The 13951-nt window shown below is 40.9% G+C and overlaps 1 protein-coding gene across 1 annotated transcript in view; it reads left to right on the forward strand.

The window, feature by feature from the left end:
- The first annotated feature begins 2829 nt into the window (after positions 1-2829).
- The window catches only part of LOC124283625 (SWI/SNF-related matrix-associated actin-dependent regulator of chromatin subfamily A containing DEAD/H box 1 homolog), a 30509-nt gene continuing 19387 nt past the window's right edge, over positions 2830-13951 (forward strand). Inside the window, exons 1-8 of the mRNA XM_046719613.1 lie at positions 2830-3027; positions 5654-5924; positions 7728-7959; positions 8731-8957; positions 9378-9586; positions 11012-11129; positions 11697-11773; positions 13686-13835. Coding sequence (XP_046575569.1) covers positions 5762-5924; positions 7728-7959; positions 8731-8957; positions 9378-9586; positions 11012-11129; positions 11697-11773; positions 13686-13835 — 1176 coding nt within the window. The 5' untranslated portion in view covers positions 2830-3027; positions 5654-5761. The remainder of the gene's footprint in view (positions 3028-5653; positions 5925-7727; positions 7960-8730; positions 8958-9377; positions 9587-11011; positions 11130-11696; positions 11774-13685; positions 13836-13951) is intronic.

Genomic DNA, 13951 nt, shown 5'->3' on the forward strand with positions numbered 1-13951 from the left:
TTTGTACATGATGTGGAGGGGGGGGCACTTATATTTGTACATAAATTTTAGGGGGGAGTCATTCACATTGTACATATGCTTCTAAAAAAAATCATCATCACACCCCCCTAGCCATAAGTTATGAACGGTCCCTTACGAGAAATTCTGTGAACGGTTACTGACAATGATGGCCACGTCACCTCAGCAAAGAAGATGTGTTTCAGCTTAAAGCGGAACGAAAGACCGAAGCGCTGAAGGTCTCAGGCGGGTTTACCGATATGATGAAACCATCTAGAGTATGGAGCTTAGAAACCCAAGACATAATCCATGCGAACAAGCGTTGAAACTCACAATCATGGGTTCCTGGTGTTCCCAAGGGACACAACTCTGCACAGCAAGTGTTTATCGTAACATAATATATGTGTGTATGGTACATTGGATAATCGATGATCAGATATTCAGGGCATCGTGTGATACGGTAATGGAACTGGCGTAGGCCTACATATAGAGTCTCATTTGTGCATGAGACCTTTTGCTATGGGTTCGATTAGGTTCTGATTGGACGTTTGGCAGCACCACGCCTGTGCTGGTGTATTCCAACAATACTGTTGAAATGGGCTAAAAATATAATACTGTTCAAATTCGCTTATAAATATAATACTGCTCATAAGGGCTTATAAATATAATAATGTTCATATGGGCTTATAAATATAATACTGTTCAAATGGGCTTATAAATATAATACTGTTCAAATGGGCTTATAAATATAATACTGTTCAAATGGGCTTATAAATATAATACTGTTCAAATGGGCTTGTAAATATAATACTGTTCAAATGGGCTATAAATATATTACTGTTCAAATTGGCTTATAAATATAATACTGCTCATAAGGGCTTATAAATATAATAATGTTCATATGGGTTTTAAATATAATACTGTTCAAATGGGCTTATAAATATAATACTGTTCATATGGGCTTATAAATATAACACTGTTAAAATGGGCTTATAAATATAATTCTGTTCAAATGGGCTTATAAATATAATACTGTTCAAATGGGCTTGTAAATATAATATCGTTAACATGGGCTTATAAATATAAAACTGTTCAAATGAATTTATGAATATAACACCGTTCAAAAAGGCTTTTATATATAATACTGTTCACATGGGCTTATAGATATAATACTGTTCACAGCTACATTAAAGCAAACTCACACACTTCAGTAGAACGTATACAACATCTTTATGTATGACATGTCACGAATACGTGTTTAAATGGATCGGGTTGTCCGCCTCGCTGACTTGTTTGATACACTCATAGTTTATAATATTCGCGGTGATTTGTCCGATCCGAACTAGAAGCAGGCTGGAATCAAGAAGCAGGTTTGCGGATTCACTGAAGTCGCTGCCATTTGAAGTCTGGTGGATTGCTCCTAAAGGTGAGGTAAATGCCGAGCGCCAGGCAGGGACCAACAAGTACCAAATTTTAACGTCTTTTGGTATGACGCGGCCGGGGATCGAACCCGCGACCTTCCGCACTCCGGCCGGACGCTGTAACCACTACACCACGGAGGCGGGTGGATTGCTCCTAAAGGGGTGGACATATCGCTTGAGCTTAAGGAATAAACCTAAACTGGTGCTACCGTGTTGGGACATATCACTGGGCTGTGGATAACACGTCTCCCCGTAATAGAAACAAGGAGTGAGTGAGTGAGTGAGTGAGTGAGTGAGTGAGTGAGTGAGTGAGTGAGTGAGTGAGTGAGTGAGTGAGGAGTGAGTGAGTGAGTTGCTATATGGTGGCGGTTTGTAAATAATCGAGTCTGACCAGGCAATACAGCGATCAACAGCATGAGCATCGATCTACGCACTTGGGATACAATGACATGTGTCAACGTCAGCGAGCCTGACCTACTGAAGATCAGTTCTAACCCGGATCTTCTTCCGGTGTCAGCTAAGAATAAAGGAAGAGCGGTAAGGTAGCCTCGTGGTTAAAACCGGGTACAGTGTGCGAATCATTTCGTCGAGAGGCATTACTGGAATATTTGCTAGAAGAGAGAGCGAGAGAGAGAGAGAGAGAGAGAGAGAGAGAGAGAGAGAGAGAGAGAGAGAGAGAGAGAGAGAGAGAGAGAGAGAGAGAGAGAGAGAGAGAGAGAGAGAGAGATGGATCATGGAAGAGAGAGAGAAAACATACATTTCAGGCTTTTAACTTGAAGTAGTAGTATTCAATTGAAAATGATATTGTAATATAGATTTGGCTTATCTGTCAAAGAGTTTTGGGTTGGGTACCTTTGTGTCACTGACAAGCTGCTGTACACGCAACAGGCAGTACCTGCACTCCTGTGAATATTCAGTTTCCGGTTTACATTTTGAGGCAGTCTGTATTAAAAGTATTCACCAAGAATATTATTTTTGTCTTAACATCGACTGTTACTTTTCATCCTACCGGGTACCCATTCACTGTTAAATAACATGACGTGCTTATAACTTATATCTCCAACACCAACGTTATTGACGCCATGAGTTAGCAATTGTACAGTATCACTCATATCAACCGTGAATAAAACGTAATGTTAATATGCCACATGTGACGTCACAAAGACAGATGTAATGTTATAATGATTCCTATGGACAACACCGTTTTGCAGACAGATACTTGCTTCGAAAATGATATAGACTTTGGCTTTAGTGCTGAAAATAATGTAAAAGAAGGAATAAAAAAATATTGTAAATACATTAAATAATACATGGGAAATCGAGTTTCGAACCGGCAGAAACGCTATGTAGAATTTGAAGCCTGCCGTAATCAATCTGAGTTACCTCCCCTCGATTACTCTCCTGATACATCCGGTCAGTATATATTCTGATTAGAGTGCGAAAATCGAGGCGAAAGGGGTAATATAACGTCCTTTTCGGCTTTGAATAATTTGCAGTTTTCATGAAATTATACCTGAAATACTGTTGCTTCAAAATTTCCTAAAACAAAGGGCTATTATACCTGCAGACATTTTCACAAATTGTTCCCGCCATAGCCGAAGCCGAGTGTGTCTGACGGGGCAAAACTAAACCAGCGCATTCGTTCCAACATCTGTAGCTGGTTGGTGTTATCAGTTTTATCAGAAGGCAGGAGCCATTTTGTATACACTTATCAATTAGCCCTGTCAACTCCAGAAATGTCATTCTGTAACTGTATTAACTGGTGGGTCCTGTTCTGGGTCTTTGTTGACATCAAGAAAAATGTGTATGAATAGATCGGGAGATGGATGTGTCAACGCGTAGATATGATCGACAGGGGAACTAGCTTGGAATTATCACGTTACAATAAGTTCACAAAGAGGCGAAGGATAGGTTGAGTTCAAACTACTTTAGTTGGTTGCACAAGCCAGGACAAACATCAGTAATAGTATACATGAATGAGGTTAGTGGAGTTCGGCTCAATACCAGGGCGCTTCCCTCTTCAGGGATTATCCTGCTCGTGAAGTGCGTCCTTAACAGACAGTCGGATACGGACTCCTTGACAATATGGATGTGAGCATATATATACAGTTTTTGACAACAATGGACAGGCGAGCACACAACAGTGGACAGATAGAGAAACAATAGCACTTCTTTGTAACAGTGGATGTGATGGCAGACGCCTTGCCAAGGGGGATGACCAGTTAAGGTTCTAAATGTCATATTAATGAAAGTGACAAAGTGGTACAGGGTTGCTGACAAAGAAAGCGATGTACAGTGCGGTAGTGATAATGATTAAGTATGCAGATTAAATAATTGCAATTAAGTTTCACATGGTTTCGCTTCTGCATAGTTTTTATCTTTAGGAATATTTGAGCGATGGCTGTCCTGAATTAGAAGCTATAACAGATGAATGTATGGATGGAAATGATTTACAACCTATACACCAAATACTAATAATGGCATTATTTATTGTCCAATGAAGGACATACATAACATTGACACATGCAAATGCACATTTGTGTAGAGGAAGCCGTTGTAAGGGAAAGGTACAGAAATACGGTCTATGCTAAGACATATTACATAACAAAGAAATTGATAACATAAGATACATAGCACTATATTATTCAGGAACAGGATTTTTTTTGTCAGTGATGGCAAACGTAACTGTTGCAATGTCATAATTGTCTTGTGTTTTTAATAAAATAGTTATCTTTTACATCCTTGAACTTACAAACAAAAAGCAAAAATAAATACAGTTGAATATTTTGCAAGCTGATTGTTAGTGAGTTTCATCAGTTCTCTGTGCCTTGAAAATCTTAACTTTCTGTAAAAGTTATGTATGGGCAGTCCATTGGAATGTGACAGATAACAGGCAACACATCACTGATAATGATCTGCCCTCGAATGGCAGAAAGCTAAACCAGTGCTACTGAGGATTGCCATGTAAACATTTTCACACTCTTGATTACGTTGCTGTCTACAAATGAAAGCATAATTGCAGCGAGTTTGAATTTGTGACAATCTTCATTTTTTTAGGTAGTTGCCAAATTCATGTGTGGGACTGAATTCTTTTGCCTCTTCTTCAGTATACAGACCAAATTTGTATATAGATGGAAAGTTTCCACCAATGTTTCAATTATCACTTGGATAAACTGGTGTAAACACCCTTATGGTAGTAAATATAGTAATACTGCAATAGGAATCCTTGTATAGCCAATAATCTTTCCAACATAAACTGTCTTCTCCTTGAAAGTGCAAATATATTTTCCAGTTAAAGTATTGTAGACATTGTATTCATTGTTATTTGTTGACAATATTTCTTTTTAAAGAAATTAATGAAATATTTTCGAGAATTACCGTTTTCCAACTACAGGATGTTTAGTTCTGATAAACATCTACAATATCAATGCCTTGATAAAGTTCCAGGCAAACCCTTTTCCAAGAATGAATGACCAGTCCTCAACCCATGACACTTGACAGCCATCCCAGGGGATTCAGCACAAATTTCAGTATGGCAGGATATATCGTTCATCGTTTAGATAGTTTGTTTTATAAATATGTCACATGTAACATATTTTGAACTGAAAAGATTTGAAATGACATCAGGAGTCCCATCAGCAAAATATAAACGTGAATACAGTATTGTTGTTTGGTTTTATGTTTTACATAACAAATAGCACAATTACAAAGACAAAACCATCTACCCATTCATGATTTATATACTTGTATTAACTTTCCCTCATAAATATCAAATTTCAGAAATAAAACATAACTATCTGGACTGTAAATGTGTTGGATTATCTTTAGGATTTGCATCTCTATGTATAGATATGAACAATGACAATTTCCCAAATCTGTAAGGCAAGAAAGACTAATATCTAAGATGAATTAGATAACATATTTATTGCATAGCAGTCAATGAAGGAACAGTGGCAATATCCTGTATAAACTACAAATATAATATATAGTTACATTATATTTGTAAAAAAATTAGGTATTTCAGCATGTATATGAATCTGCAGTACTTTTTTAAACCGGTGATTCAAAAGGTATAAATGACAACTAGGAAGAGCCATTAATGGTATATTTCTAAACAGTAATCAGTATTTACTGAAGTGGCAAGTGCACATATACTCCAGACTCCAGACTCCACTCCAAGACTCCACTCTCCAACCCTCCACTCCAAGACTCCACTCCATGTTTTACAGTATGCCGTCTGACGGGCAACGTGAACCGTGATTCATGGATGAATGAAAACATGGTGGCTGTCATCTCGTGAACATTCTGTTCTAAAATTCCTTCCACTGATTAACTAATTCAAGATGGCCGGAAAACCAGCACAGGTGAACACACTACTGCAGTATAGGTTTGTGAAGAAATCAGAGAGCAGGCTTTCACATAGCGGAGAATCGAATTGTTCTGATTCAGCAGAAGAAGAAATCAACAATGGAAACGGAAGAACGGCATCTCAAGAAAGTACGCAAGGTTCGTCGTTTTATTACCTGGGGTTCCATGTTCAGAAATATTGACGAAAAAAACATTTATAACTCGTATCTTGCACATTTTCTCAGATAACTATACAGAATTATAGGCCCCTTGAGTCAATATATTCCCATGATTTCAGTTGGAAAACACACACGCAAGACCAGTACACTGACACGTGGAATATACTAGAACGGTCTAAAGAACTAATTCACTGAATTAAAATGTATAAGTTTGGGAATTAATAGATCTGTGCAAAGACACAAGTGCAATTGTAATATGCAGCATCATAAGGTTCAAGACAACCATGTTGAGGTACTTGCTACCTCGAGTTTCTGTGAATCTCGAATACTCAAACAGTAAGCATGGTAACACCTGCATTGCATGTTTGTAATTATGTTCATGCTTAATTTACATTGTGGTGGCACAGGGCAGAATGTCCTCCAAACACCACTGCTGAATGTGGAACCAAGATGAATTAGGAGATAAACAATGAAACATCATGTGTTGGCCAATTTCCGGGTGTTATTGAGTATTTGAAGCACGGGAATTCATTTGGAACCGACGGAGTCAGACGGAGGTTTCAAATGAAATATTCCTGTGCTTCAAATACTCAATAACACCTGGAAATTGGCCAACACATGATGTTTATCGACATTGTAAACACAAAAGTAAACCAAAAGGTCCACACACGTTTTACTGTCTGCACTCATTGACATCGAGTACGGGTACAGCAGTGAAATGTCATCAGCCGGCCGTTTCGGCTGTCTCCCATGGCATCTGAAACTGCTCATTTGTGACGTCATTCGGATTTTACATCACAATGATTTTAATGAGGTCATCACAGCTGACTACGTAACAATACAATGGTGTGAGCAATGATTGTATGTATTAATACTCAGCGAATTTCCGGGAATCGAATATCATTTGGTCATGTTTTTCAACCAATCAGATTAAAGAACACAGTGACTTTTGGTTTACAATTTTGGTTAGAATTTGTTCCAAGCAGCCTGTGCTGGGGGTAAGATGTAGTAAGAGGCAAACAAGTGGATAGTCTGTAGTAAGAGGCAAACAAGTGGATAGTCTGTAGTAAGAGGCAAACAAGTGGATAGTCTGTCTCAGTGACTTGGTTGCTGTTGGTTGATTGTTAACATGCCCCAACAGAGTGTGATTTTACTATTTACAACCTGCACTAGTGCATGTTACGAATGGCTGGTGCAGGTTACCTTGAGTCACAGGTTGCACCCAGTGCAGGTATCAATAAATCTTAAAGCTGTCATGTGTTTTAATTGGGAAGTAAGTGACTGTGTGAGTAATACGTTTCTCTATGCATGACTTGTTACAAGCATAAACATTTGTGAACTCATAAATCACTTATGTAGAAGTAATCATTTAAATTGAGATTTATAATTAAATGATAATGCAAAATTAAAACAATCATTTATCTCGAAAGAGCCTGGTTCTGTTGAATGTATCTGATGACATTTTATGAAAATTGCTGAACAAATAGTTATGTTTCTTTTTAGAACCAGTGACATTATTTTATAGTGCAACCAAAATTTTGATGGTGCACTGCAGCCAAACCTATAAGCCAGGATGCCCTTGGTGCAGGTACTGAAAAAACAGCGAAATTGCACCCTGCTCACTAGAATGTCTGTCACAAGATGTCACTCACATAGCTAGAATCTTGCTGAGAGGGGCATGGTGAAAATCAGTTCATATAAGAAGTAATTATTTTTTGGTCTGCAGCTGACTACTTTGAGACAACCATAAGTCTAAACAGATTGTATTTTTTCCACTCCACAGAGTATGTGTACAGTCCACCAAGCACAACTACCGTACCAGAGTCTTCTATGGCAGGGTCAAGCTTCCCAAGTAGTCCGACGTCTCCGGTGTTTATGTCAAAGAAAGTGATTCGACCCTTGTCTATTGAATCAGATGAGTCTCAGGATACCGGCGGGACTCCATGGCTGTCCAAACAACAGGGGAAACAGAATCATATCATCAATGGTTCTTCTTGTAAAGACAAACTGAAAAAGTAATTTATGTGTGACTTGCATATAAGACATTCTTTGTGCCAGTGGAAAATTCAATTATTCATGGAAATCCTCAGAAAAAAAACATGTTAGTTTTGATTGATTGCATCGTAATTTTTATATTAAATATTTTTGTTATGCATTCCTGAAATTGCTATTACCACATGTTGGTGGCTGGTGAGCATTGAAACTGTTGTCGAAAACAGTGATTAAATGGATCAACAGATTGTCTAATTTTGATGGAGTCAAATTTATTTTGGTCATTGTGGTCAAGTAGGCTCTGTTGATTTAACATGTGAAATGTTGCGTAGCAGACTTTGATGTAATGGTAAACATTTTGAAATTATGTTCTGATGATGATTTGCCTTACCTGTTAATTCATAATTCTGTCGACCCGTGAAGATCCGGGTTAGGATTGGTCTTCAGCAACCCATTCAGTAACCCATGAGGCGACTAACGGGATCGGGTGGTCAGGCTCACTGACTTGGTTGATACATGTCATCGTGTCCCAATTGCGTAGAACCATGTTCATGCTGTTGATCACTAGATTATCGGGCCCTGGCACAATTATGTACAGACTGCTGCCGTATAGCTGGATTATTGCTGAGTGATGTATTAAACAACAAACCAACAAACCAACAAACCAAATCATAATTCTGTCTCTGAGTTCTGGGTTGAAGTTGCACACAGTACATTAAAAGTATTCATCAAGATGTTCTTTTTGTCTAAACATTGAAGATTACCGTTTTCTTATCCTAAGTTGTCCATTTCAGATTCAGGAGACTTAAACCTATGTCTGACAGCGACTCAGATGATGCTTCCACCGTGTCTAGACAAACTCCAAGGGAGGAATTCACGCGCAGTCGCATTGAGAAGATCAACCACCTGAAGAGCATGTTTCCGATCCGAGCCAGTAGTCAGCTTGGTGATGCAGTGGACCTGTTTGACGGAGATGTTGAACAGATTGTCACCTCACTAATGAGTGGGAAGTTTGACAGGGGTAGGTTGCAGGATGATGTTGCTGTTTTCAGTAGTAATTTGGTTATGTCAGCTATAAGTTATTTAATGTGGGTCAAATATCAATGGCTTATGTTATAGGCAACCGAGGGTGTTGGGGTGTGATAGCCTGCGGGCAGCCATGCCTCTTTCACAAACTGAGGTGGTGGGATAGCCTTGTGGTTAAAGCATTGGTCTGACACGCTGAAGACCCGGGTTCGATTCCCCAAATGGGTACAATGTGTGAAGCCCAATTCTGGTGTCATATTATGTTGGAAACTTTGTATAAGACCTATATTTCTCATGCATGTTTTAAGTAGATGTGAAATGAAGGTTGTCTATAGATATGAAATTAATCCAGGATTTAAACAGTTTAGAAAATGTTCTGAATAATCATGTCAGGTTATGACTGATTTTCTTTCAGAATTGGTTGACAGAAAGCGAAAGCGTGCCTGTGAGGAGAGTTCTCCACCTCTTGATCGTCGCCCTTTTAAGCGTATCCGTATTGTACAGAGTAGTGACAGTGTAGAAACAGTATCTCCAAACAGCTCCCAGTCCACTCAACTTGACTCACAGACACAGGATCAGAGGCTTGGAACTTTATTGGAGGCATTTCCTGACAAGCCTAATGAGGTATGGTGTACTAGTGGTCTCAACCCTGTAGGGAGTTACCCATAAGCCTAATGAGGTATGGTGTACTGGTGGTCTCAGCCCTGTAGGGAGTTACCCATAAGCCTAATGAGGTATGGTGTACTGGTGGTCTCAGCCCTGTAGGGAGTTACCCAAAAGCCTAATGAGGTATGGTGTACTGGTGGTCTCAACCCTGTAGGGAGTTACCCATAAGCCTAATGAGGTATGGTGTACTAGTGGTTTCAACCCTGTAGGGAGTTCCCCATAAGCCTAATGAGGTATGGTGTACTAGTGGTTTCAACCCTGTAGGGAGCTCCCCACAAATCTGATGAGTTATGGTGTATTAGTAGTCTCAACTGTGTTGGGAGTTCCCCACAAGCCTAATGAGGTATTGTGTACTAGTGGTCTCAACCCAGTAGGGAGTTCCCCACAAGCCTAATGAGGTATGGTGTACTGGTGGTCTCAACCCAGTAGGGAGTTCCCCACAGGCCTAATGAGGTATGGTGTACTGGTGGTTTCAACCCAGTAGGGAGTTCAAAGCCCAGTAATGAGGTATGGTGTACTAGTGGTGGTTTCCCAGTACCCAGTAGGGGTGTAGTTCCCCACAAGCCTAATGAGGTATGGTGTACTGGTGGTCTCAGCCCAGTAGGGAGTTCCCACAAGCCTAAGCTAGTGGTTTCAACCCAGTAGGGAGTTCCCCACAAGCCTAATGAGGGTATGGTGTACTGGTGGTCTCAGCTGTGTAGGGAGTTCCCCAAGCCCTAAAGAGGTATGGTGTACTAGTGGTTTCCAGCAGTAGGAGTTCCCACAAGCCTAATGAGGTATGGTGTACTAGTGGTTTCAACCCAGTAGGGAGTTCCCCACAAGCCTAATGAGGTATGGTGTACTAGTGGTTTCAACCCTGTAGGGAGTTCCCCACAAGCCTAATGAGGTATGGTGTACTAGTGGTTTCAACCCAGTAGGGAGTTCCCCACAAGCCTAATGAGGTATGGTGTACTGGTGGTCTCAACCCTGTAGCGAGTTCCCCACAAGCCTAATGAGGTATGGTGTAATGGTGATCTCAACCCTGTAGCGAGTTCCCCACAAGCCTAATGAGGAATGGTGTACTGGTGGTTACAACCCTGTAGGGATTTCCCCATGAGCCAAATGAACGTGACAAATCTAATGAATTAAGGGTTTTCATTGTGCCACTTATATGCTTGAACAAATGTTTTGAGGCATTTTCATTTGCTTGTTGAGTTTAAACTAGATATTTCAATTATTGACATTTGCCATTTTCAACTTTTTAATGCCCATCAAATGCCTGTCATTGTTGAGTCAAACATTGTAAATGACAAAGTACAATCTGTGGATGATTATGTTTGGTGCCTCCTTCATATGTTGATGGATACTTTGGCAGTATAAATGTAGACAGTGATCTTTGTACAGGTGCTGCTGAAAGCCCTAGAGGACCATAACTGGTCTACGGAAGATGCTATGCTGGCATTGTCATCTCGGGTCCAGAATGGGAATGATTCAAAAAGCAAGAAAAAGGAGAAAAAGAAGGGTTTGTTTATCATTGTTTTTTTAAATTTGATCATATTTTGTTTTGGTTTCAAACCACATAACTTTTTTCAAAACAGAGTCTTTGAATCACTTTAGATACTTATCGTAAATATGTTTCTAGTGACAGTAAAGTATCATTGAACGAAGATGTTTTAACCAGCTGACTTCACAAACTTTGTAGACATTTGCATTACAAATAGTTATTAAAATTTCCCTTTCTTCTTCCAAGAAAATGATTTGTTCGCTAGACAAGCCTCATTTTAAAATTCAAGTTATATGAGAAACACTATGTCGATTACAAACATCTTGCCATGTTGGTTGTTTACTGACAAGGGGTGGTGGGGTAGCCTAGTGGTTAAAGCACTGGCTCGTCACGCCGAAGACCCGGGTTCGAATCCCCACATGGGTACAATGTGTGAAGCCCATTTCTGATGTTCCCTGCCGTGATGTTGCTGGAATATTGCTAAAAGCGTCGTAAAACCAAACTCAGTCAGTCAGTCAGTCAGTTTACTGACAAGCTGCATGCTAACATGACATTGACAATTTATCTCAACATCTTTTCCTACAGTATCCAGAAGGGACGAAGATCTGTCAGATGAGGATGATGATTATCTTGATGATGGCTGGGACAGTGATGATAGCATGGTATGTATTCTGTCGTATGTATTCTTATCTTCAATGATCCACTGTGCATTGGATTACTGTGTGGCCCATGTAAAGCCTTACTTGAGACTGATTTCATTCATCAGTTATTCATCGATTAAAATCATGACAGTGTCTTCATACCCTTGACACTTTTACCTTCATAGCTTGGCTTGGAATCCTGCTACCATGATACCCGTGAAGATACGGATTAGAATTGATCCTCAGCGATTCATGCTTGTCGTAAGAGGACCAACTGAATCGGGTCATCAGGCTCGCTGATTTGGTAGATGCATGTCATTGTATCCAAAATCTGTAGATCTATCTGTGCATTCAATCAAATAATTGTTTCATATACATGCAGATATTATGTCAGTTCCTGAAACCCTCGACCCGTGAAGATCTGGGTTAGAATTGGTCTTCAGCAACCCGTCCCTAACGGGATCGGGTTGTCAGACTCGCTGACTTGGTTGACACGTGAAACCCATGTTGCATGCATCACAAGAACACATACGAATGCCTTGGTACACAACTCTCTCTTCTTTATTGCTCACAGACCAAATTCATTTATATGTCGTCAAATTTGATTGAATATATCTAGCACTGGCCTGAAAGCAGTGCTGAACTTGACTTTGAAAGAGGCCTGTTTTGTCATGACTGGCCACATGGACATGACTGCCTCATCATTGCTCCATGTGTCATGCCTGTGTCACGTGTGTCCACTTGGTCAGGTCGGTTGATTTGACCTGATGTCCCATTCTTGTGTCAGCGTTGTCCACTCTGTCGTGTCAGTCAAATGTGACACCAGTGTCCACTGAATCGTGACGGTCCAACTTGACCTCACTGTCGTCCACTTTGACATGACTTCACAATTTGTCATGACTTTACAATATGCCACAACTGTCCACTATGCCACCACTGTCCACTGTGTTACTACTGTCCACTGTGCCACCACTGCCACCACTGTCCACTATGCCACCACTGTCACTACTGTCCACTATGCCACCACTGTCACTATTGTCCACTATGCCACCACTGTCACTATTGTCCACTATGCCACCACTGTCACTACTGTCCACTATGCCACCACTGTCACTACTGTCCACTATGCCACTACTGTCCACTATGCCACCACTGTCACTATTGTCCACTATGCCACCACTGTCACTATTGTCCACTATGCCACCACTGTCACTATTGTCCACTATGCCACCACTGTCACTATTGTCCACTATGCCACCACTGTCACTATTGTCCACTATGCCACCACTGTCACTATTGTCCACTATGCCACCACTGTTACTACTGTCCACTATGCCACCACTGTCACTACTGTCCACTATGCCACCACTGTCACTACTGTCCACTATGCCACCACTGTCACTATTGTCCAATATGCCACCACTGTTACTACTGTCCAATATGCCACCACTGTTACTACTGTCCACTATGCCACCACTGTCCACTATGCCACCACTGTCCACTATGCCACCACTGTCCACTATGCCACCACTGTCCACTATGCCACTGTCCACTATGCCACCACTGTCCACTATGCCACCACTGTCCAATGTCTACTATGCCACAACTGTGTCCACTATGCCACCACTGTCCACTATGCCACCACTGTCCACTATGCCACCACTGTCCACTATGCCACCACTGTCCACTATGCCACCACTGTCCACTATGCCACCACTGTCCACTATGCCACCACTGTCCACTATGCCACCACTGTCCACTATGCCACCACTGTCCACTATGCCACCACTGTCCACTGTGCCACCACTGTCCACTGTGCCCACTGTGCCACCACTGTCCACAACTGTCCACTATGCCACAACTGTCCACTATGCCACAACTGTCCACTATGCCACCACTGTCCACTATGAGTGATTGTCTGCTGCTGTTGCAGGAAGAGGAGGAAGCAATGGGCCAGACAGAGATGATCCTGTCATTCTTCGAGGGCGCCACAGTGGAGGAGCTGATGACCGTACCAGGGTGTTCCCGGAAGAAGGCGGATCTGATTATCACACAACGGCCGTTCAGCAGCTGGGACAATCTGGCAAGTAACATATCAGTTATCTTAAGAGAGGCTTTTTCTCGAATTGGGACATTGGTTGTTGTAAGAGTCAAATAATGATTATATGGTGAGTACAAGGTTTGATCTGGGTATGGATC

Source organism: Haliotis rubra, unplaced genomic scaffold, assembly GCF_003918875.1.
Source record: "Haliotis rubra isolate DU_JTF1 unplaced genomic scaffold, ASM391887v1 Scf319, whole genome shotgun sequence".
Classification (NCBI taxonomy): domain Eukaryota; kingdom Metazoa; phylum Mollusca; class Gastropoda; order Lepetellida; family Haliotidae; genus Haliotis; species Haliotis rubra.